Source organism: Diabrotica virgifera, chromosome 3, assembly GCF_917563875.1.
Source record: "Diabrotica virgifera virgifera chromosome 3, PGI_DIABVI_V3a".
NCBI classification, from domain to species: Eukaryota; Metazoa; Arthropoda; class Insecta; order Coleoptera; family Chrysomelidae; genus Diabrotica; species Diabrotica virgifera.
The window spans coordinates 161,170,167-161,193,238 of NC_065445.1; the positions used below are offsets into that span (position 1 = coordinate 161,170,167).

The 23,072-nt window shown below is 32.0% G+C and overlaps 1 protein-coding gene across 1 annotated transcript in view; it reads right to left on the bottom strand.

The window, feature by feature from the left end:
- The window catches only part of LOC126882182 (protein Fer3-like), a 558,397-nt gene that overhangs the window by 389,873 nt on the left and 145,452 nt on the right, over positions 1 to 23,072 (bottom strand). Inside the window, exon 2 of the mRNA XM_050647002.1 lies at positions 1,736 to 1,871. Coding sequence (XP_050502959.1) covers positions 1,736 to 1,871 — 136 coding nt within the window. The remainder of the gene's footprint in view (positions 1 to 1,735; positions 1,872 to 23,072) is intronic.

Sequence of the window (23,072 nt, forward strand, 5' to 3'; positions counted from 1 at the left end):
ACTTGTTTTCTCCTTTAATTTAAAAATAATATTAGTTTAATTCACCTAAATTTAAAATCATTCAAATTGCTTCATAATTTTTCAATTTTTATTAGATTTTTGTAAATATTGTTTAACTTTAACTATTAGTTATTTTTTTAATATTAAATTCGAATAAATCCCTACTACCTATCCCCTCAGGAAGGTGCTAGTTACACTTATTACTATTATTAAGAACCACTAGTCAGAAAAGGATCTTTTGTATCCAGTACTATGTTGGTTCACTTAGGGACTTGTTACCCGTCAACTCATTGAGAGTTGTATAATATATATATTATTTAAATTATTAAAATATTATATATAGTATTAAAATAGTTCAAGTGTTATTTGGTGAAGGTTGTTCATACTAACCTAGGTGTAAGTTGTATTTTCTATATGAGAGGTACTCATAATATGTACATTTTTCTAACCTCATTAACATTATTGTTACATCATTTAATTCTGTAATTCTGTAAGAGATTTTGACTAGTGTCATTTATTGTCATGTTATAGTCACATGCTAGCCACTTGGTTTAACTCAGAGATTTTGGAAATCTAGTAGTTATATTTAATAAATATTTATTTATTGTGGATATCATTTCTTATTATTCCTTTATATTCACAAATTTTATATACCCTTGCTAAAAATTTAATATACTCTATAGCAGCGTAGAATACCTGGAAGAGCGTTAATCTAGTTAGCTCTCTTCGGGCGCCCAAAAATTTATTCTATTTTGATTATATTATTATACTTATTCTATCTGTTTTCTACATTACCTTAATATCTCCTTTCCTAGCCATCATTGTCATTTCCTTTAATTAACTGTCTTGCCAGGCGTGCAAATTGGCCGAATCCTTCCTTGAGTGTCAAGTGGTCATTCTCGTGCATACCTAGCTAGCCATTCAGTTTATATTTATCTATTCATAATTTCATTATCCATCCATCTCACATTCTTCATCTTTGCATCTTCCTCTACGAATACTACTGCAAAACTAGTATTTTGTTACTTCGACTTCTCAACGTAGAAGCCACACATTTTTGTTCCATTAGCTTACATTCAACTCTTTTCTTTTTCTACTTCTGTTGGAGTTTATCACTCTCTTTACATTCACTCCAACTGAAGTTCTTCTTTTTTGTTACAAAAGGCTTTTTGGGAAAGGCCCAAAGTATGATACCTGGGGAAATCGGAGAGAAGAAGAGGATATGGGACTACCGATGAGGAGAAAAAAACCTCCGAAACCGGTATAGACTCTTCCTGTACTCTCCGATTTAACCAGAGTATTATGCAGCTGCTGAATTTTGGTGTTGTAAGGAAATTAAAAATGTTTATACATTTTAATAATTCATTTATTCTTTTGTTGAGTACTAAGGAATCTTTCTTGTTGGAACTTTTACCACGCTGAGCAGATGGGTTGTGAATTATTTAAAATTCTCTCATCCTAATTTCCTCGGCATCCTGTATGATTTATAATTTTTGAAAATCTCGGTAGGTTGTAACCAAAGAAAGTATTTTACCTGTTGTCAATCTGGTGGTACGGGAACGATATTTATTGTCGTTTTCTGTGCTACTTCGATTGATAACTTATTTTGTTTTAGAAAACTATTTATTTGAAGTTTAGTCCTCAAGATACAGGATTATTTTAAAAGCATGTTTGGAGGCTACTAGATAAATAAACCATTTTCAATTTTACAATAATTCCGGTTAATTTTTCTTACCTAGATCCGAATTAAATGCAGTTAAGATGTCGGGATATCCACTCAGAGCACTATTTTGGGCTGAAAGGCAGTGATGTGGATCCCATATACCAGGGTAACCATTTAGATCTGCTGGATATCCTGGAAAATCTGGACCCTGAAAGGAGTCATGAGTAGTATTCAATTGTATGTGTAAAAGGCATAAAAATATAATATTTGTTGGCGTCTTTTATTTATTTTTGCTTTCTCACTTATATTCTTACAGTTCTAGTTCCGTTAAACGAAGACGACAAAAATTAAATATCTATAAAAAATAAATGAAGAGTGGATATACAGGGTGAGGCAGATAAAGGGCCTATTAGAAATATCTCGAGAACTAAACCTAAGAGAATAATGAAAATTGGAATACAAGGGTTTTAAGGTATAAACTATTAAATGAAAATATTTTGGTCTCTTTGCTACTTCCGGTTATACCGGAAGTTGATTGTAACTTCGTTTTTTTAAATAGGACACCCTATATATTTTTACATTTTTGGATTCTCCTCGATTTCATCTTTCTTAAAATATAAGGTTTTGTAATATTATACAGGATAGGTTAAGAGATAATAACGTTTTCTTATTGATTTCCTAGGAATATTCACACCCTGTAGGATTGTAGTAGTTTGACATAATAAACTCTATTAATGTTCAAATGATTTTTAATATAGTCTACTATTGTTAAGAGTTATTGGTATAGTTAAATTTTTAATTTTAGTATACAGGGTTGGTCGAAACTCGGAATGAGTATTTTCTGAGTTTTCTTAAATAGAACACCCTGTATTTTAGTATTGTAATGAAATGTTATTTTATGGTACTTTTTAATTTCTTAAGCATTCCCTATACCTAACTGCTTTAATTTGTGAGTTATTGGTGATTCAGGCTAAACATTAATTGCAACACAAAATAGGTGAAATTGTATTAGTCTGGCCGTGAAAATATTCAATCACAAAAAGTTTTTTTGGAAATAAATACATATTAATCTAGACTGATACTTAAAATTGCCAATAATGGTTGAGGTATCAAAATACCGTTGAAGTTAAAATTGTTGGTGCGATTAACAATTAAGCACAAATTAAAGCAGTTAGGTATAGGGAATGCTTAAGAAGTAAAAAGTACCATGAAATATCATTTCATTACAATACTAAAATATAGGGTGTTCCATTTAAGAAAACTCAGAAAATACTCATTCCGAGTTTCAACCCACCCTGTATACTAAAATTAAAAATTTAGCTACACTAATAATTGTTAACAATAGTAGACTATATTAAAAATCATTTGAACATAAATAGAGTTTATTATGTCAAACTACTACAATCCTACAGGATATGAATATTGCTACGAAATTAATAAGAAAACGTAATTATCTTTTAACCTACCCTGTATAATGTTACAAAACCTTATATTTTAAGAACGAAGAAATCGAGGAGAATCCAAAAATGTAAAAATATATAGGGTGTCCTATTTAAAAAAACGAAGTTAAAAACAACTTCCGGTATAACCGGAAGTACCAAATCGATGAAAATATTTTCATTAAATAGATCAGTCTTCGGAACCCCCTTATTCCAATTTTCATAATTCAGTTGCCTTTAGTTCTCGAGATATTTCTAATAGGCCCTTTATCTGCCTCACCCTATATATAACGGGCCAAGTGACAAAAAATCAATATTCCTGTGTTTTCCATTATTATAATGGTCTATGCAACAATGCCGTTAACCTGTATTATGGGCCAAGTGACAGTTGAATTGGAAACAGGTCTAAATAAATTCAAAAGATAGCGTCCGCCGTTAAGTATAGTGTTCTGTTTCCTGATAAAAACTAATTTTTCTCGATTGTGTATTTTTGTCACTTGGCCTGTCATATACCTCCACTCCTCAAATATCATTGATAGGGGAGTGCATATAGATTTTAACTTCGCAAAAATCAAACAAGATAGAACTTTTGGTAATTTCATTAAGAAATGTTTAATAAACAACATATCAAAAAGTTCTACTCGAGAAGTGGGTGCTTCATTTTTTATTAAGCAAATGAACTACGAAATTAGATGTTTTTTTTAATAACTCCGAAAATATAAATTTTAGAAGAAAACTGACTTGACCATTGAAAAATTCAGAAAATTTTACAAAAAAAACCTTAGATAAATAATTTTTTAAAATTAAATCTGTATCTTCTATAATTTTTTATTTATAACGCTAAAGTCACCCTTCTCACAAACATTGGCGCACTGTAAACTAACGTACGGCGAAGTGCACGGTTGCGTTATTTTAATGTAATTCTTTAACTAATGAATTAAATGAAATTTTACAAATTGACCATGAAAGAAGAATAATTAAGCTATCTTATGGTTATGATAGAAAAAAAAATGTATTGGCATAAGTACGGTGTGAGCGGAAAGTGAGCCTTACATGAATTTTGTTTAAAAATTATTTAAAAATGTGTAACTAATACAATTTTTCTTATAAAACTCTCAATTTTGCACAACTTACCTTTCAAGCATCTTACTAAATGATGTTTTATTCAAAAAAAAAATCTCAAAAATTTAATTCAAATGATATGACGTCTCAAAAAATGTAATTTTTTAAATCTTCGTAGTTTTATAAAATTACCACCACTTTAAGACGGTACTAATACTTAAGTTTGAACAGATCTATTACAGTTTTATAAGTGCTTTTTTAAAGCTTAGGATGTAATGTTTAAAATGCACTAAATTATTTTACTTTAGAAATGAAATAAACTATTTCTTTTTAAGAAAATTAAGAAAGATAACAAAAATGTAATACAAAAACCGAAAATTACCAGCTAAAAAAATGTTTATACAAAGTGATCAAAACTTTTTTCTGTAAAACGTATCTAAAATACATTTAATAATAAGCTTTAACAGTAATAAATGTTCAGCAAAAATTTTTTTTATCTCTTATACAGTATGTCTGCGTAACTTGGAACCTATTGATAACTTCTTTATTATCAGTTTTACGAAAAAAAGTTATTCTTTATAAAATACTCTGCATCATATATAATCTAAGATGCAATCATCAAATATCAAATTTAATTAATGTTATATATATTACAATATATTTCACAATTACAATATATTTCACAATATCGAAAATTATTATTAAGAAAAGTTGTTTGGAATTAAAAAATTTGTTTTAGTGTTCAAGTATATCCTTCTAATTAAAATATTGTGAATAATAAAGGCACTTAACTCTTAAGAAAAATTCATATTTTTTACATACCTCGTATAAAATTAAAAAAGTTTGATATCTGATGGTTGTATCTTAGATTTAAAACCAGGGAGAGCATTTTATGAAGAATAACTTTTTTTCGTAAAAGTGATAATAATAGCTATTTGTGTAACAAGGGAGGAAAGTGCTACTTTTCCTCCCTAGAATGAAGTTTACTGACCGACGCGTAGCGGACGGCAGTAATCATTCAAGGGAGGAAAAGGCACTTTACTCCCATCTTATACATATGGTTTTTCCACCTTCCTCAAATAAAAAGTGATTTTTTCATTTTTATTTAATTTATTTATATAACTAACCAACAAAATTTATTAGAACTAAAACTAACAAGTAGGTACAATATAATTGTCAACTGTCAAATATAAGTCAAAATATTAATGTAAACATTGTTAAATCAGAATAACAATTTACTGTTTTTTACCGTTCTGCAAAATACAGAGTGTTTTTAAATAAACGTTAATATGTATCAGATACTTACGTAATAGAAAATAGATATTGTACAGGGCGTCAATAAGTTATATTTCATGAATGAAATACCATGACGTCACTTTTACTTTTTCTCCCTAGGGAGGAAAAATATTTTCCTCCCTAGGGAGGAAAAGTACAACTTTGCTCCCTACAATCAGGTCCGGAAAAGTATACTTTCAGTAGAGGTAGGTGGAAATAGCTATTTGTATAACAAGGGAGGAAAGTGCTACTTTTCCTTCCGAGAATGAAGTTAATTATTCAAGGGAGGAAAAGGCACTTTACTCCCATGTTATACATATGGTTTTTCCACCTTCCTCAAATAACAAGTCATTTTTTCATTTTTACTTAATTTATTTATGTAACTAACCAACAAAATTTATTAGAACTAAAACTAACAAGTAGGTACAATATGTCAATATGTGCAATAGGTCAACTGTCAAATATAAGTCAAATTATTAATGTAAACATTGTTAAATCAGAATAACAATTTACTGTTTTTTACCATTCTGCAAAATACAGAGTGTTTTTAAATAAACGTTAAAATGTATAAATACTTACGTAATAGAAAATAGATATTGTACAGGGCGTCAATAAGTTATATTCCATGACGTCACTTTTACTTTTCCTCCCTAGGGAGGAAAAGTACAACTTTGCTCCCTACAATCAGGTCCGAAAAAGTATACTTTCGGTAGAGGTAGGTGGAGAAATAGTTATCATAATAATTGTAATAAGATGATGATGTGTATCCGTAATTTGAGAAAAAATTGAAAAAAATTTTTTTTTCGATTAGAATAATGTAATTGTATATTTAGACATACAGTGGAACCCCGATAAGTCGGCCCCTGATAACCCGGAAGTCCGGCTAACCCGGACCGATTTTCATCAGACAAAAATTTAACAAATAAACACTTTTACAATTTTATCAAATAAAAATGTATGTAGGCAAAATAATATTTGAGAGATGATGTGTATTTGTGTAATTTGAACTACATATACAATAGTAAAAATGATTCATGCACACGGTGGCAGAGCGACCGTCTCCGCTTATCGGAAAGAACAGACACCTGTCTGTATTCCTTTTCCTTTATTTATGTCAAACTGTCTTAGCATTGTTTAAAATAGACGTGACTATTTAAAAATTCATTTTTAAAACAATGGTCTTAGTCTATTCTTAAATAACAACATTGTTCCTTGTGACCGTATTGCGTATTGTGTGTAGTACAGTCGTATTAATCACTTCCGTTCTGTAATCGTGCTTCAGATTGTGTTTGCGTGATTTTTGTCTAAGTAATGGTAACAAAACTTAAAAATGTTGTAGTGACAATGGAAAAGAAACTAGAAACATTAGGTAGGATTGATAAAGGCGAATCTTTAATCAATTTATTACAGCATCATATGGTGTCGGTACATCTCTACAGTATGACTGAGTTTTTTACCAAGAAATGAACAAAACTCTACACTCCATACAACTATACCTAATTTAGGTGTGTACTGTGCATATGTGTTTCATGTTTTTGTAATTATAATGGAGGTTATCTGTAAGTATAATTAGTAATTAATACTTTTTATATATATACGGGGTATCATATCGGCTGACGCCGCATCCCCACACCTAACCGCCATCTATTTCTATCCTGGGCGTCTTCCTCTTCCAAATCTCGGTGTTCCATAGCCTTCCTTATCGTGTCATTCCAGGATAGTCTTGGTCTTCCCCTTTTCTTCCTACCTGGGGGTTTCCATTTCAGGAGTTTCTTTGGCCATCGTTGGTCGTCCATTCTAAGTAAGTGACCGAACCATTTTAGGCTTCTCCTCTCGAGCCTGTCTACCGCTGTATCGTGTGCCTGCATCCTTCTTCTTATTTCTTCGTTACGTATTCTGTCCAATCGGGAGATTCCAGCACTTCTACGTATGTAGTCCATTTCCACAGCATTGATCCTTCTTCTGGACTCTGCTGTTAATGTCCAGACTTCGCTTCCATACATGAGTACCGATTCCACAAATGTCTTCCCTATTCTTAATTTTGTATTTCTGGATATATTTTTATCCCACCACACGGAATTCAAGCAACCTACTACCTTCCTACTTTGTTCAACTCGGCGAGTTGAACAATTAATACTTTTTCCCCGCCTAAAAAGGGCACAATATCCCTAAAGAAGTTTTCACTTCAAAAATTATTTCGTCGAAGCAATGACGGTCGCGAAGACGGCCGCTAATTCAAGACTTTTTCCCCATCTAACAAGGGCATAACGTCTCTAAAGAAGTTTTCACTTCAAAACATTATTTCGTCGAAGCGATGACGGTCACTAATTCAATACTTTTACCCATCTAAAAAGTGCAAAACGTCCCTAAAGAAGTTTTCACTTTAAAAATTTATTTCGTCGAAGCAATGAGGATCGGGATGATGGTCGCTAATTCATTACTTTTTCCCAATCTAAAATGGGCACAACGTTCCTACACAAGTTTTCACTTTTGACAATGTTTCCTCACATAAAATTCAAAATAATAATTTTCACCACCATCCAAAACATTAGCTTAGACCAAAATTAGGCAAGTACTACCCATGGTCAGTGTCTCGAAAAATAAGCGTTATTTTGGGGATGTTTAACGTGTATATTACTAAAAGTTGAACCATATTTTTTCTGCAAAACATTTGTATCTAAAATTTTCCAGTCAATTTCTTTGTACTGTGTGTTTCAACATAAACGTGATGAATAGGATAAATTTCAAATTTCGTTACTCAACTTTTGCAATTAAATTTTTCAATTCACGAATCTGCACCTTGTACTTTAAAAATTTATGACTTTTACTAGAATAAGACTAAAAGCTTAAAACAGTTACCATTGTCTTTAGAAAAGTGAGCAATATACACTGCACAAACTTTAGAAAAAAATATTAAAATGGACCAGAGCTGTAGCGAGCTAGCCGCAAAAGATTTTTTTTTATTTTTAGGGTAAAATTGCGATTTGACAATATTCCCCCACCTAAAATTTAAAATAAATTTAATTTTCGTTTTCAACAGCGTCAAAACATAATGTAAGACCAAAATTAGCCATCCACCACCCATGGTAAGTATCTCGAAAAATAAGCGTTATTTTCGGGATTTCTAATGTCGATATTAAAAGTTGCACTATTTTTTTTTCTATAAAACATTTTGTTCTAAAACTTTCAACAAAACTTTTTTGTACTCTATATTTTAACATAAAGGTGATTAAAAAGCTAAATTTTAAATTTCGTCACTCAACTTTTGCGATTAAACTTTGCAGTGAACAAATCTGCATCTTTTCCTTAAAAAAATGCATAACCTTTATTACAATAAAACTGAAAGCTCGAAACAGATACAGTCGTAAAAATCTATAAACATTTTTAATTTCTTTGCAATCCGAAAATGCAGTAGCATTATACTCTAGCTAAATCGGAGAGTGCAGGAAGAGTCTATACCGGTTTCGGGGATTTTCCCCTCATCAATAGTCCCATATCCCCTTCTCTCCAATTCAATCAGGTACTTCACTTTGGGCCCTTCCGAATTGCAAAGAAAGAAATGCCACGGATATCGTACAGACATCTACCAAGAAACAAAATAAGTTTTCAATCAAGTAGTACAGAAAACGACAATAAATATCGTTCTCACACCTCTAGATTGGCAACAGGTGGAACTTTGGTAGGCCGTAAAATTTTGGGCATCTTGATGACTTCTCTCTAGGTATGAGATGGACCTGTTGTTCTTTCTTGATATTTGAGGCTTTGATCTTGGCTTTTGTTATTTTCTCTAGATATGTTGTCGGGTCTGACGAGATGCTTTGATATGTTGTATCATTTTTTTTTATTTCTTATTGGCTTTGGATTACTTGATCCATTCAGCCACGATAGATAATAAATTACTGTTTGCTACAATATTCCAAATATAATACATTGCATTACATAATACATTAGGTACATGTGCGCACATATAATACTTATGCACGCACATACATACATACATATGTAGAAGTGGAAACATTTAATTGACCAGTAGGTATACTCCTCATTCATGGCCCTAACCAACTTAAATTAATTTACAAATAATTAAATCGACAAAAACAAACTACATGCTAATACTAAATACTAATACTAAATGCTAATAAATATATGTTTTTTTTTACACAGCGAAGGCTTCAACCCGGATCAACCCCGCGGAGGTTTACACCCTCTTTGTGTTTTTAATTTTTTTCTCTTTTTTATTTTTTTATAATTTATTATACTTTTTTTTAATAAGATTTAATTTTTTTTATACATTTTTTTTGTATACATATTTTTTTGTATATTTTTTTTTTTTTTTTGTTTTTTTAATTTTTTCAATATAAACTTTTATACAATTCTATTCTTATTACCTCCCTGCAAAATCTACTTAATGAACTTTCACAGGGAGACAATATTACATAATAAGGATAAACATAAAAAACAATAATTATTGCTAAACACATTCAACCGGACTCATTCAGTGCAAGTTAAATTTTCCTCTTAGTCCTTTTTAAAAACTCCCAGATGATTTGTTTAATTTTAGAATTTCTACGAGACAAATATAAAAGAGAAGCATTATTTTGTGGGAAAGGTATTTCTTCTTGAACCAGATTGTGCATCAAAAACTTAATTGCAACATCATTATGTTTGCATCCAAACAACCAATGATTAATATCGTCAACATATCCATTGCAATCGCAAAGATCTGATTCGGATAGGTTAAATCTATAGAGGTATGACTTGACAGTGGCATGATTAAAGAGACATCTAATAAACATGGCATATATATTTCTATTGGGATAACTTCTGATAGCAAAAGGCTCAGTAGGTAAACTAGGATGAATTTTGGTGTAGAGATTATTACTTCGATTGCAGAAAGCGTGCCACTCAATATCCCAATTTTGTTTCAAACTTTTCTTGCGAGTAGCTGTTAGATCGCTTCTATCTAGCCAAGTTATTTCCGATCCTTTTAAGATTGCCTCTTTAGCAAAAAAATCTGCTTTTATATTACCGGAAATACCAATATGTCCTTTTACCCAGACGAAAGTTACAGAAGTCTGTTTTTCCAGTAGCTTTAGTTGGTTTTCTAAAATTTTGACGACAAGGCTATTTTTATATAAATGTTTACGTGTGTTTTCTAGAGCTAATAACGAAGATCTTGAATCTGACATAATTACAACTTGCTTGTTAGAAATTTTTTTGTTGACAGCCCATTCTAGAGCTTGATAAATCGCGAACATTTCTGCAGAGTATATGGAACATTGTTTATCTAACTTGAACATCAAGGATTCTTGGCGATCCGGAATATATACAGCACATCCAACTCCCAATCTTGATTTTGAACCATCCGTGAAAATCCTGCATGGATTATCAAGCTTGGCTATATGTTGCTGAAAGTCAACTGGATTCTCACTGTCAAAATTTGGGAACCAAACATTAACATTGGCATAAGATATATTAAAACTCGATTTAAAGAAAGTTAATTCACCTGGACTGTTTAGGTGCTGAGAAACGTTCGAGTATGCCACTGCTAAAATAGGAGAATTCCTGTTGTGCCACCATTTGTCGACAAGATTAGAAACAGAGATGTCACATATTTTTTGTAGTAGTTCAGTTTGGTTGTAAGATTGGCATTTAAGAATAAATTTTTCAGCCAAAAATAGTCGTCTTAAATGTAAAGGAGGCTCCATGGATTCAGCTAAAAGATTCTCTATAGGCGTAGACTTGAGCGCACCTAGAACTAACCGCAGAGCCTTATATTGAATGCGATCTAGTTTTTTAAGGCGACTGTTTGTGGCAGATCCATATAGAATGCTTCCATAGTCGAGAATGGATCTGGTATATGCACGATAAAACATTAAATTAATTTTAGGGTCAGCACCCCATCGATAGCGATTAACTACTTTAAGAATATTTAAACTTTTCTCACATTTTATTAAGCACTTATTAATGTGTTCATCCCATGTTAACTTGGTGTCCAATGTAATACCAAGATAAGTGTAGTGCTTATGAACGGGTATACTTAGGTTGTTAATCATGATGCTGGTCATAACTGGTAAGCGATGTCGCGTAAAAAACACCACCGCTGATTTATTTGCAGTAAGGTTTATGGATATTTTGGTATCATTATATTATGGGTACCAAAAGAATAGACTAGTTTCGCGATGGCTCGCTCGTCAGTATTCGGCTAGGTACGAATTGATACACCGACGGTTCAATGATGTGTCTTAATATTTCGCACCTCAGGTGCCGAGCTACAAAAGTGCCATCTACTCTGATGACCAAGAAGTAGAAACACGACTCGAAAAGAGAAGTTTTCCACAATCTTTTGAGCTGTATTAAAAGTTGCCTGCATGCAGGGCTTCGGCAAAAGCTTTGCCAATGCTAGATTTTACATACCAAATAAATGGTGTAAGATCACATCGTTAAATCCTCCGTATATCAATGGGTACCAATAGAATAGACTAGTTTCGCGATGCCTCGCTCGTCAGTATTCGGCTAGGTACGAATTGATACACCGACGGTTCAATGATGTGTCTTAATATTTCGCACCTCAGGTGCCGAGCTACAAAAGTGCCATCTACTCTGATGACCAAGAAGTAGAAACACGACTCGAAAAGAGAAGTTTTCCACAATCTTTTGAGCTGTATTAAAAGTTGCCTGCATGCAGGGCTTCGGCAAAAGCTTTGCCAATGCTAGATTTTACATACCAAATAAATGGTGTAAGATCACATCGTTAAATCCTCTAGTCTAGTCTAGAAACTAGTCTATTCTATTTGTACCCAGTGATCTTACACCATTTATTTGGTATGTAAAATCTAGCATTGGCAAAGCTTTTGCCGAAGCCCTGCATGCAGGCAACTTTTAATACAGCTCAAAAGATTGTGGAAAACTTCTCTTTTCGAGTCGTGTTTCTACTTCTTGGTCATCAGAGTAGATGGCACTTTTGTAGCTCGGCACCTGAGGTGCGAAATATTAAGACACATCATTGAACCGTCGGTGTATCAATTCGTACCTAGCCGAATACTGACGAGCGAGGCATCGCGAAACTAGTCTATTCTATTTGTACCCAGTGATCTTACACCATTTATTTGGTATGTAAAATCTAGCATTGGCAAAGCTTTTGCCGAAGCCCTGCATGCAGTCAACTTTTAATACAGCTCAAAAAGATTGTGGAAAACTTCTCTTTTCGAGTCGTGTTTCTACTTCTTGGTCATCAGAGTAGATGGCACTTTTGTAGCTCGGCACCTGAGGTGCGAAATATTAAGACACATCATTGAACCGTCGGTGTATCAATTCGTACCTAGCCGAATACTGACGAGCGAGGTATCGCGAAACTAGTCTATTCTATTTGTACCCAGTAATCTTACACCATTTATTTGGTATGTAAAATCTAGCATTGGCAAAGCTTTTGCCGAAGCCCTGCATGCAGGCATATATATATATATATATATATATATATATATATATATATATATATATATATATATATATATATATATATATATATAAATATATATATATATATATATATATATATATATATATATATATATATATATATATATATATATATATATATATATATATCGATAAAAGGTACGTTGTCGCCTCGCGGTGAAAACTATGACGACCTCGCCTCACCCTTTTGTAGTTCTTTTTTTCAAAAAATATATGCATATATACAATGAGGGGAACTTTCTAATTAAGAATCTCTAAAGAGGGGAAACGATTTTAAATGTTTTTTTATATATAAATTTACGATTAAATCCAATGCGCTGTCGCCTCACAACTATATATGACTAAGAATGAAAGCCGGTACGTTGTTGCCTCATACGGCGTTGCCAAATATTCGAAAATGAATAAAGCATTGAGTGGGTCGAACTTTGGTGCACAACGAGAGGTAGTATAGGTATTTATTACGGATATAGGTAAAGAAATAGTGGAAATTTGTTCACATGTTCCATTGTTGTTTACATTAAAAATAAAGGATGGTTATTTTTGATATTTTAACCTTCGGATGACCAAGCGGGGGAAATTGTGACCCCAGCGTATGTTTTTCTTTAATAAATTCAGAAGTATTTTCAATTTTTAACTCATTATTTTTTTATTTGACTTTAATATCATTCTAGATATCCTCATATTTTGAAATAAAAAAAATTCCCTATATTTTACGAATAAAAAATATATTCTGAAGTTGATGTTTAGTAAAATGGCGTCTATTATGTGTAATTACAAGTAGTTTTACGCTAATGACGTCGACTTTGCAAAGTAATAAGACACTTACTCAACATACACACTACACATGACACTAATACTCATGTTGTGACTGGCTGAAAGACATAAAGTCCATGCCAAAAAAAACTCAAGAAAAAAAAAACTTTATTTTTTTGTTAATTGTCATTTTTGACCTGGGGTCATTCCCCCCCCCCCCCTTGGTCATCCGTGTAACAGAAAAAGGTTGGTCATCGGAAGGTTAAATAAGCTTAAGATATGAACATGGCTTGTTTGGATTATATGTTTAAAAAATTTTTATTAGTAGATATTCCAAAGCTAGTATTTTGCAATAAATTAAGCTAAGCCAAATTATTTTGTGTGAATTATTGCTCTTATACAGTAAAATTATAAAGGCTCTTTACGATATAATTTATTATTTGCAGTAAACATATTATTACCTATCTCACAGAAAAAAGTGTCAACGGTTTATTTAAAAATTTTAATTAAAAACCAGTGAACTAGTATACATAGCTGTAAAAATGTTCCAACAAAACGTATTATTACAGCAAAGTGTACGAAAATAATCCATAAGGTGGTGAAGGAGGGGTGGTTTTAAGGGCGAAAATGGTTTTCTGAAATTTCTGGCTAAACATTGCATCGTTTAAAAAATTCAACGCAAAAGCTGTGGGCGATAAAAAAATCTACAATTTGTGTAGTGGTCTTTTTATCCTAATCTCAAAAAATTTTGAGAAAAACTCAAAGGTAGGTTTTTAGGTACCTATTTAATTTTTTTCTTCTACAAAAATGATTTCATTATGTTTTGCTTAAATGTCAAACCCTTTAATTGAGGCGTTTGTTAGATGTTTATTATATCTAAGAATAAAAAAAAATTATAAAAATAGCAACAAAAAGTAAAATAAAATATTTCTATATTTTCACTTAAGCATCATATAAAAAACTTACATATGATATAAATATTTTATTTTTATAAGATGTTGAATTTTTGATTTTATAATATTGGAATTCACCTTTTTATCTAGATGGATATACGCCATATTGAATATAATTTGAAAAGTGTTGGCACACATGAATAAGGCACATATGAATCTCATATGAATCTCATTCGGAATGTTCCCTTGCTTGGTTTTTTTATGCTTTGAGTAGTTTTTTATTTGCATAGTACTTATCGTCACTGTCCGTTTTAAATTATTTACTTGTTTGAGCCAGAACGTTATCTTTTGCAACCAACGCTTTACTTTTTTTAACTTCTTGCATACCTGCAATACTTGGAAAATTAATATTCGTATTTTGAAGATTGCTTTTTTTATTTTCTTCCGCATTTCTAAATGGTGGTGAAAATCTAGTTCTTCAAGCGATTTTTCTTTATATTCAAAAGGAAGAGAATCCCTTTCCATTACTATTAAAAATTTTGACAATTTTACGGTTTGATAAATGTCAGCATGTAATTCATGTCATTCATCATGCATTTTTTCGTCATGCCCCATAAACTTGACAAATTCTTTAATTTAATTTTTGGACATATTTAAAATTTGTGCTACTGTTGCAATATTTTTGCGTAATTTGTTGCTTGATATAGCTTCAGGGTTTGTTAAATTCATTTTGCTTGTCAATTTACGGATCGAAACATCCCCTTTGTCCCATTTTAGCTTACTGCCTGGAACTGCAAACATATAGTTATTAACGTCGGACGACGTCAGACATGTATTTATGTCTATGTTTTATTAAAGTCTCTATGAAACCTTGCAACATTTTTGGAAGTAAAATAACAACAGCTCAAGAACCTTTACTTTATCTTTCGTTACTAGTGCTGAATTTTTAAATACTGAACATTACCTATTCGTCTTCTGTTAAAAATAATGGCTAATGCTAGAGCATAGTTAACTAAATTTTTATGTTTCAAAATTATCAATATTGCTCTCAAACGTCTTCTGACACCTCACACCAATTTTAATACTTTCTTCTCAGAATATTTTAATATCACGTACAAGTGGTACTAGCTTTGGCAATTTTTGTTCTTGAATATCTTTGTTAGCGAGAGAAGCAATTTCCAAACTCCAACGATTTGTCAGCAACGTTTTCAAATTATGTATTTATAGCCCTTGGCCAATTCCTGTATTTGTCTTTCTGTTGAACACGTAAAATCAGCTGATCCTTTTAGTATTAAATGGAGGTGTTCATAGCAACATAGTTTTAGATACGTACCCAAGTGCAACGCGATAATACGAGTAGGAGAACTGAAGGTCTTTTTAAAACTATTATATACATATAAAACTAAAGACTAAGTAGTTCCGTGTTGCAACGAAATTGAAAATGGTTATTTATTTTTGATTTACATGTTTACTCTGATTGGAGTACGAAGGAAACCATTCTCGTTGGAACTTTACCCCGCTGAGCAGATGAGACTGAATTATAAATTGTAAAATTCCCTCATCTTCCTTAGTCTCAGCATCCGTTACGGCTTGGAAATTTTAGAAGCCTCAAAGGTGTAACCAGAGAAGGTTCCCATTGTTTTCAATCTGGTAGGATGTGGAGCAACATTTTTGGTGTTGTTTTATGTGCTATTAGGTTGAAAACTTAGTCTTTTGCTAGCAGTTGCCGCTAGGGCATCCCTGCCATTTCGTTCGTTGCAATTCGTGACTGCACGCCGGGGTTTGTCCTAGTTGGGTCAGAGAGAGCAGTATATGCGCCTCCTGATGAGAGACTAATAAGTTTCGAAACCTGTAGAGGCGCTTGCAGCGCTCTCTGATTGAACTAGAATATGATGCGCATGTAGTTTCGCGTTGCAACGAAATTGAAAATGGTTATTCATTTTTGACATATAAAACTCTTGGAACACTTGAGATCGTCAAAATTTTTGGGTCTTAAAATATGCTTTAAAGCAATCGTATTATTATTTACCATCGTTCTATACTTAATAAGAAATATAGAGAGGGTTCGAATTCTTCCACTACATGCATAGTTTATACCCTCTCTCTTATGGTTTTTTAAGTAAGAATTACCAAAATTAACGTAAATGTAAATGCTATACATCTTTCGTTTTGTCGAAGACTCTTGTTCCTTAAAGCGGCGTCCTCATTGAGTTGACATTGTCAATCGACTCTGTCTATCGACACTGTCGGCCGACAAATCGAAAAAGCTTCGATGTTCACACCAGGTAGGCAGAATATTTGTCGACAGTCGAAACGAAAATGTGTGACGAAGATGACGCCATTATTGTTTGTGCCGCATTTGTTATTATCACAACTAAAAACGTAAATCATCGCGTAAAAGAAGATTCTATCACCTGCTTTTCTATATTAAATTCACTGGCAATTTCCATCAAAGCATCGTGTCTCATGTTTCGGTCTATATAATATTTGCTTCTAGTGTACACATTTGTTTTTAATTTGTAAGCTTCAATAAATGCAATCACTTTTTCTTTTCCCATTCCATTTTGCCGACAAGTACAAAACACGAGACTTTAGATGAGGCAGACTACGCCGCACGCTGTATTATTTTTACTGTATTTTTAAATGTCGAAGGTCGAATGCACGTCCACACTTCGGATTCGACTCGACTACCCTTTGATTTTACCGACAGAGCATGGAAAACCAGTCGACACGTCGATCGACATCTTTTGTCGATCGACAAAGTCGATTGCCGCGTACACACTCAGTCGAGAGTGTCGATAAACACAGTCGATCTACAACGTCGACTCAATGAGGACGCCGCGCCGCTTAACATTTAATTTGGGGACAAAGTTTTTTGGATGTCTTGTCAATTTATTTTTGTTAGTTTCTCATTTTACTGTCCTATATTTTTTTGCTTGAAATATTACTGTTGTCATTTCTATTCAAACATTTTAATGTCAGAATACGGGTTTTTCTTTCAGAGCAGAAGTAGTAAACTTCTGATGTTGGATAGTGTTTTGTTGTTTCATTTTTGATATTTTTGAAACTGTTCACTCCCATGCACTTTGCCTGTCACTCACATAAAGATATTTATTTTGGTTTTAGTTTATTTTTATTTGAGTTAAGACTTTCAGGTTCATTTTTGTGTTTTTCAACTTTCTGTAATTTCGATAGTATATCAGTGTTTATCCTCAGTCATAACTGTTATTTTTTTCCTACTGCGGTTACAGAAAAAATCATTTATGTTCTTACTTTTGTAATAAAGTCACATAATATAATGAATTTTTTATTTTTAGGATTAAATTAATGATTGGTTAGAATTTTCCTATCCTTTCGTCTTCATGATCCTTTGGGCATAGACTTGTTCAGTTCCATATTATAATAACTACTTAAGTATTACATACGCTCCATGATTACTAATATTCTGTTTGTAATTTTTATTAATTCCTATGCGACCAGCTAAAATATTTTTATTCCGGCATGCTCTCTCTCTTATAGAATTTGTTTATACAGGGTGTCCAGAAACTCTACCTACAAACGAAGACAGGCGATTTCTCAGATATTTTCCTAAGACAATTTAACCCAATTCACCTAGTCCGAAAATGCTCCAGAAACTCTACCGACAAACGAAAAAAGGAGATTCCTCAGATAATTTTAAGATAATTTAACCCAATTCACTTAGTCCGAAAATGCTTCCTAAGGGAGCTAGAGCTCTTGGAAGGTGGCATCTAGTAATTAGTTTTTCTTAAATACCTCCAGAACGCTTCTATTCAGAAAAAGGAAATTTGGTAAGCCTATTCATCTTCCAGGGATAAATCGATACCATCCATTGTGAATTTTAAGTACCGGTCATAGGCGTCCATTTTGGGTAGGGCAACGGTTATTTTATAGCATAACTTTTCTGTCTTTAGCGTTTAAGTATTTTTGACTCTGGATTTTTAAATTGTGAGGTATTCTAAGTACACATTGATTTCTAGAAAAATTTATTTGAAAACTTTTCGTTTTTTGAATTTGAAAAGAATTAAAAAAAAACGGTGTGTTTTACCAACTTGAAGCAAGAGTAACTTTTAGTACCAGAATACCTCATAATTTAATAATCTAGCGTCAAAAATGCTTAAGAATTAAAGACAAAAAGTTATGCGATAAAATAACCGTTGACCTACCCAAAACGGACGCATATGACCGGTACTAAAAATTTGCAATTAATGAAACCGATTCAACTCTGGAATATAAACAAACGTACCAGTTTTTGTTTTCTAAATAGTTTTTTTAATTCTTTTTTAATTCAAGAAACGAATCATTTTCAAATCGATTTTTCTAGAAAATGGTATATTCTACGGACTTAAAGCAAGGGTACCTTTTAGTACTAGAATAATTCACAATTTAATAATCCAGAGTCAAAAATGCTTAAAAATTAAATATAAAAAAGGTATGGGATAAAATAACAAATAACCGTTGCCGTACCCAAAACGGGCGGCTATGACCGGTACTGGGAATTCACAATGAATGGAATCGATTTATATCTGGATGATAAATATGCGTAATAATTTTCGTTTTTTTAAATAGAAGCGTTCTGGCGGTATTTAAGAAAAACTAATTACAAGACGCCATTTTCAAAGAGCTCTAGCTCCCTTAGGAAGCATTTTCGGACTAAGTGAATTGGGTTAAATTATCTTAAAATTATCTGAGGAATCTCCTTTTTTCGTTTGTCGGTAGAGTTTCTGGACACCCTGTATAAGGCAACAATTTTAAATCGTAAGCTGCAACTTATATCATAAACTTTTTAGCTGCCTTGTTACGGTACCGACGGCGCATATTTTTATATTTCACGACCTAATACCCAATGCAAACTGAAAGCGACGTTGCCAAAATCTGAGGCGACAAGGTACCGGTTGTTAACCAAAAAGTAGAATTTATATGCTGAGGCGATAACATACAGCCAGTCACTGCTGCAATGCCGATACTAGCGCCAGTGATATACTGCCGAACTAACGAACCAAAAAATAGTGAAAAGGGGTACGTTGTCACCTCAAAACTATTTTTTGCACATCGACTCATAAGGTGGTTGGGAAGCTGTCCTAAAATTTTCAGCCCAAAACGTTGTCGCCTCACCAAAGTGAGGCGACAACGTCATATATGAGGCGACAACGTCTACCGATTCACCGTTTCTGAGGCGACAAGGTACCCCTTATCAATATATACATATATATATATATATATATATATATATATATATATATATATATATATATATATATATATATATACAGGGTGGGGCATTAGTGTGACAAAGTCCAATTACTCGTTTGTCGTAAGAGATACGAAAAAAAGTTATTTAGGTAAAAGTTGGGGCACACAGAGTACCATAATTTAAAAATATTTTCAAATATACAGGGTCGTCCGTATTGACAGGGTGACACAAACTTATGTTTTTTTTAATAGAACACCCTGTATATTTTTACATTTTTGGATTCTCCTCGATGTTTCATTTCTTAAAATATATGGTTTTGTAGTATTATACGAGGTAGTTTAAAAGTTAATTACGTTTTTTTGTTAATTTCGTAGCAAAATCTACACCCTGTAGAATTTTAGTGATTTGACATCAAATTTTTATTTTATGTTTAAACGATTTTTAATATAGTCTACTATTGTTAAACATTAACAATATAGCGAAATGTGTAATTTTAGTATACAGGGTGGGTCGAAACTCGGAATGAGTATTTTCTGAGTTTTCTTAAATGGAACAATCTGTATTTAAGTATTGTGATGAAATGATATTTTATGGTACTATTTTATTTCTTAAGTATTCCCTATACCTAAGTGCTTTAATTTATAAGTTATTCGTGATTCTTTAAGCCAAATATTAATTGTAAGAAAAATTACGTGAAATTTTATTAGGTGGCTGTGAAAATATTTAATCAAAAATAATTTTTGGAAAAGAAAATACATCATAATCTAGTCTGATCCTTAATTTATTACTATTGGATGAAATATCCAAATAAATTCGTAGTTAAGGTTGTTGGTGCGCAAAATATTAATAAAAACATACAATATTCTACCTAGTCGGCTATGACACTAAATTTCCTTAAAAATTTGACATTATACTATTTTTATAGATCCAGTTGCTTTGTTACCATTACTAATATGTATTTTTCTTATGAGAAACTGAATAATAAGATTTTGGTGCTAGTGGAATATAACAAAAATGTGCTACTAGCAATAAGAATTTTTCATCAGAAATTTCCTGATAAACGACAACTAAGAAGAGAAACGTTTAAAAATATACTAGAACGGTTTCAGTGGACTGATCACTTAGATTATGATAAATCTGCTCGAATAAAAACTATTGTAAGTGAAGAAAACAGCAATTAAATGTAATCCTTAGTGTCACTGAGGATCTGCATATTAGTACAATCGTTCTTACATTCTAAGTATCTAGTCTGTTGAAACCGTTTTAGTATACTTTCAAAAGTTTCTCTTTTTGGTTGTCGTTTATCAGGAAATTGCTGATGATAAATTTTTATTGCAAGTAGCTCATTTTTGTAATACTCTCCTAGCACAAAGCCATTTTAATCCGTTCCTCATTAGAAAAATTAGTATTAGTAATGGTATCAAATCAACTGGAACTATATAAATAGTATAATGTCAAATGTTTAAGCAAATTTTGTGACATAGCCAACTAGGCAGAATTTTGTATGTTTGATTCATATTTTAAGCACCAACAACCTTAACTACGAATGTATTTGGATATCTCATCCAATATTAATAAATTAAGGATCAGGCTAGATTATTATGTATTTTTTTTTCGAAAAATTACTTTTGATTGGATATTATCACGGCTACTTAATGAAATTTTACGTAATTTTTGTTGCAATTAATGTTTTCTTAAAGAATGACGAATAACTTACAAATTAAAGCACTTAGGTATAGGGAATGCTTAAGAAATAAAAAAGTACCATAAAATATAATTTCATTACAATACTAAAATACAGGGTGTTCCATTTAAGAAAACTCAGAAAATACTCATTCCGAGTTTCGACCCACCCTGTATACTAAAATTAAACATTTCGCTATACTATTAATGATTAACAGTAGTAGACTATACTAAAAATCGTCTGAATGTAAATAGAAAATTTGATGTCAAATCACTACAATTCTACAGGGTGTAGATTTTGCTACGAAATTAACAAAAAAACGTAAATAACTTTTAAACTACCTCGTATAATATTACAAAACCATATATTTTAAGAAAGGAAACATCGAGGAGAATTCAAAAATGTAAAAATTTACAGGGTGTTCTATTTAAAAAAACAAAAGTTTGTGTCGCCCTATCAATACGGACCCCCCTGTATATTTGAAAATATTTTTAAAATATGGTACTATATGTGCCCCAACTTTTACCTAAATAACTTTTTTTCGTATCTCTTACGACAAACGAGTAATTGGACTTTGTCACACTAGTGCCCCACCCTGTATATAGAAAGATTAATCTTTGCAGATAAGTTAAACAGTAAAGTTTTGAATATTGGGGAAATCTGCAAACCAAAACTCAATGCGTATCAATTGTACGGCCTAACGTTTTCGTGAATGATTATTCACTTCTTCAGGGCTGAAATAAAGAAAATGTTAATTAGCCATATATATTCCATGCAAAATGTTAGTTTTCATTACCAATACGTAGAATTGTAGAGTTACGTTGTTAAGTAATAAAAAAGACGATATGTATAAAAACATATCTCTTTTTGTTTGAAGTAAAAAAGAAAACACAACACTTCACCTTGGAAAACTATGGCTATATGGTTACAATCAATGAATTATTTACTCAAGGAACCAATTACACTAGCATATAACTACATTTTATGTTGGAAGTAACTTTACATGTAGATGAGAACAATGAATGTTTAAATATGTCCTTCTTTTTTTGAACTTTCCCGTTCGGTGTTAACTATATTGAGCGCGTGCTCATGAATAGACATGTAGGTTCATTTGACCTACGCATAGAAGTACCAAACACCTAATCGGTACGGACAAAAGGTATTATTAAACAAAAATATTAAGGTTTATTTATCCAAATATTACAAGAGGATGTACCGCAACATAAGTGTCATGTTACATAATTACATATTCTATTTATTTAAAGGTTTTTAAATTTTTTTTAAATTATTGTTGATTATTGGCAAACAAAAATTATTTTTTATTCTAAGAACTATTAATATTGACAATTACGTATTATCAGTCAAGTTGGAGTCATGCAAATTCGATCTATGGCTGGCATCTGATCTGAGTAAAAGATGATAAATATCACTCAGATTTTTGATGTCACCTTTAACATTAATAGAGGAATCATTAAGGAAGATATAGGACATTTCAATAAATTCCCTTTTAAATTTATTGTTCTCTTGATGAAGAACGATGGTGTTTTCAAAGTCCATGGAATGACCTGTGGTATGGACGTGTTTAGCCAATGCACAACGGTCGTGCTGAAGA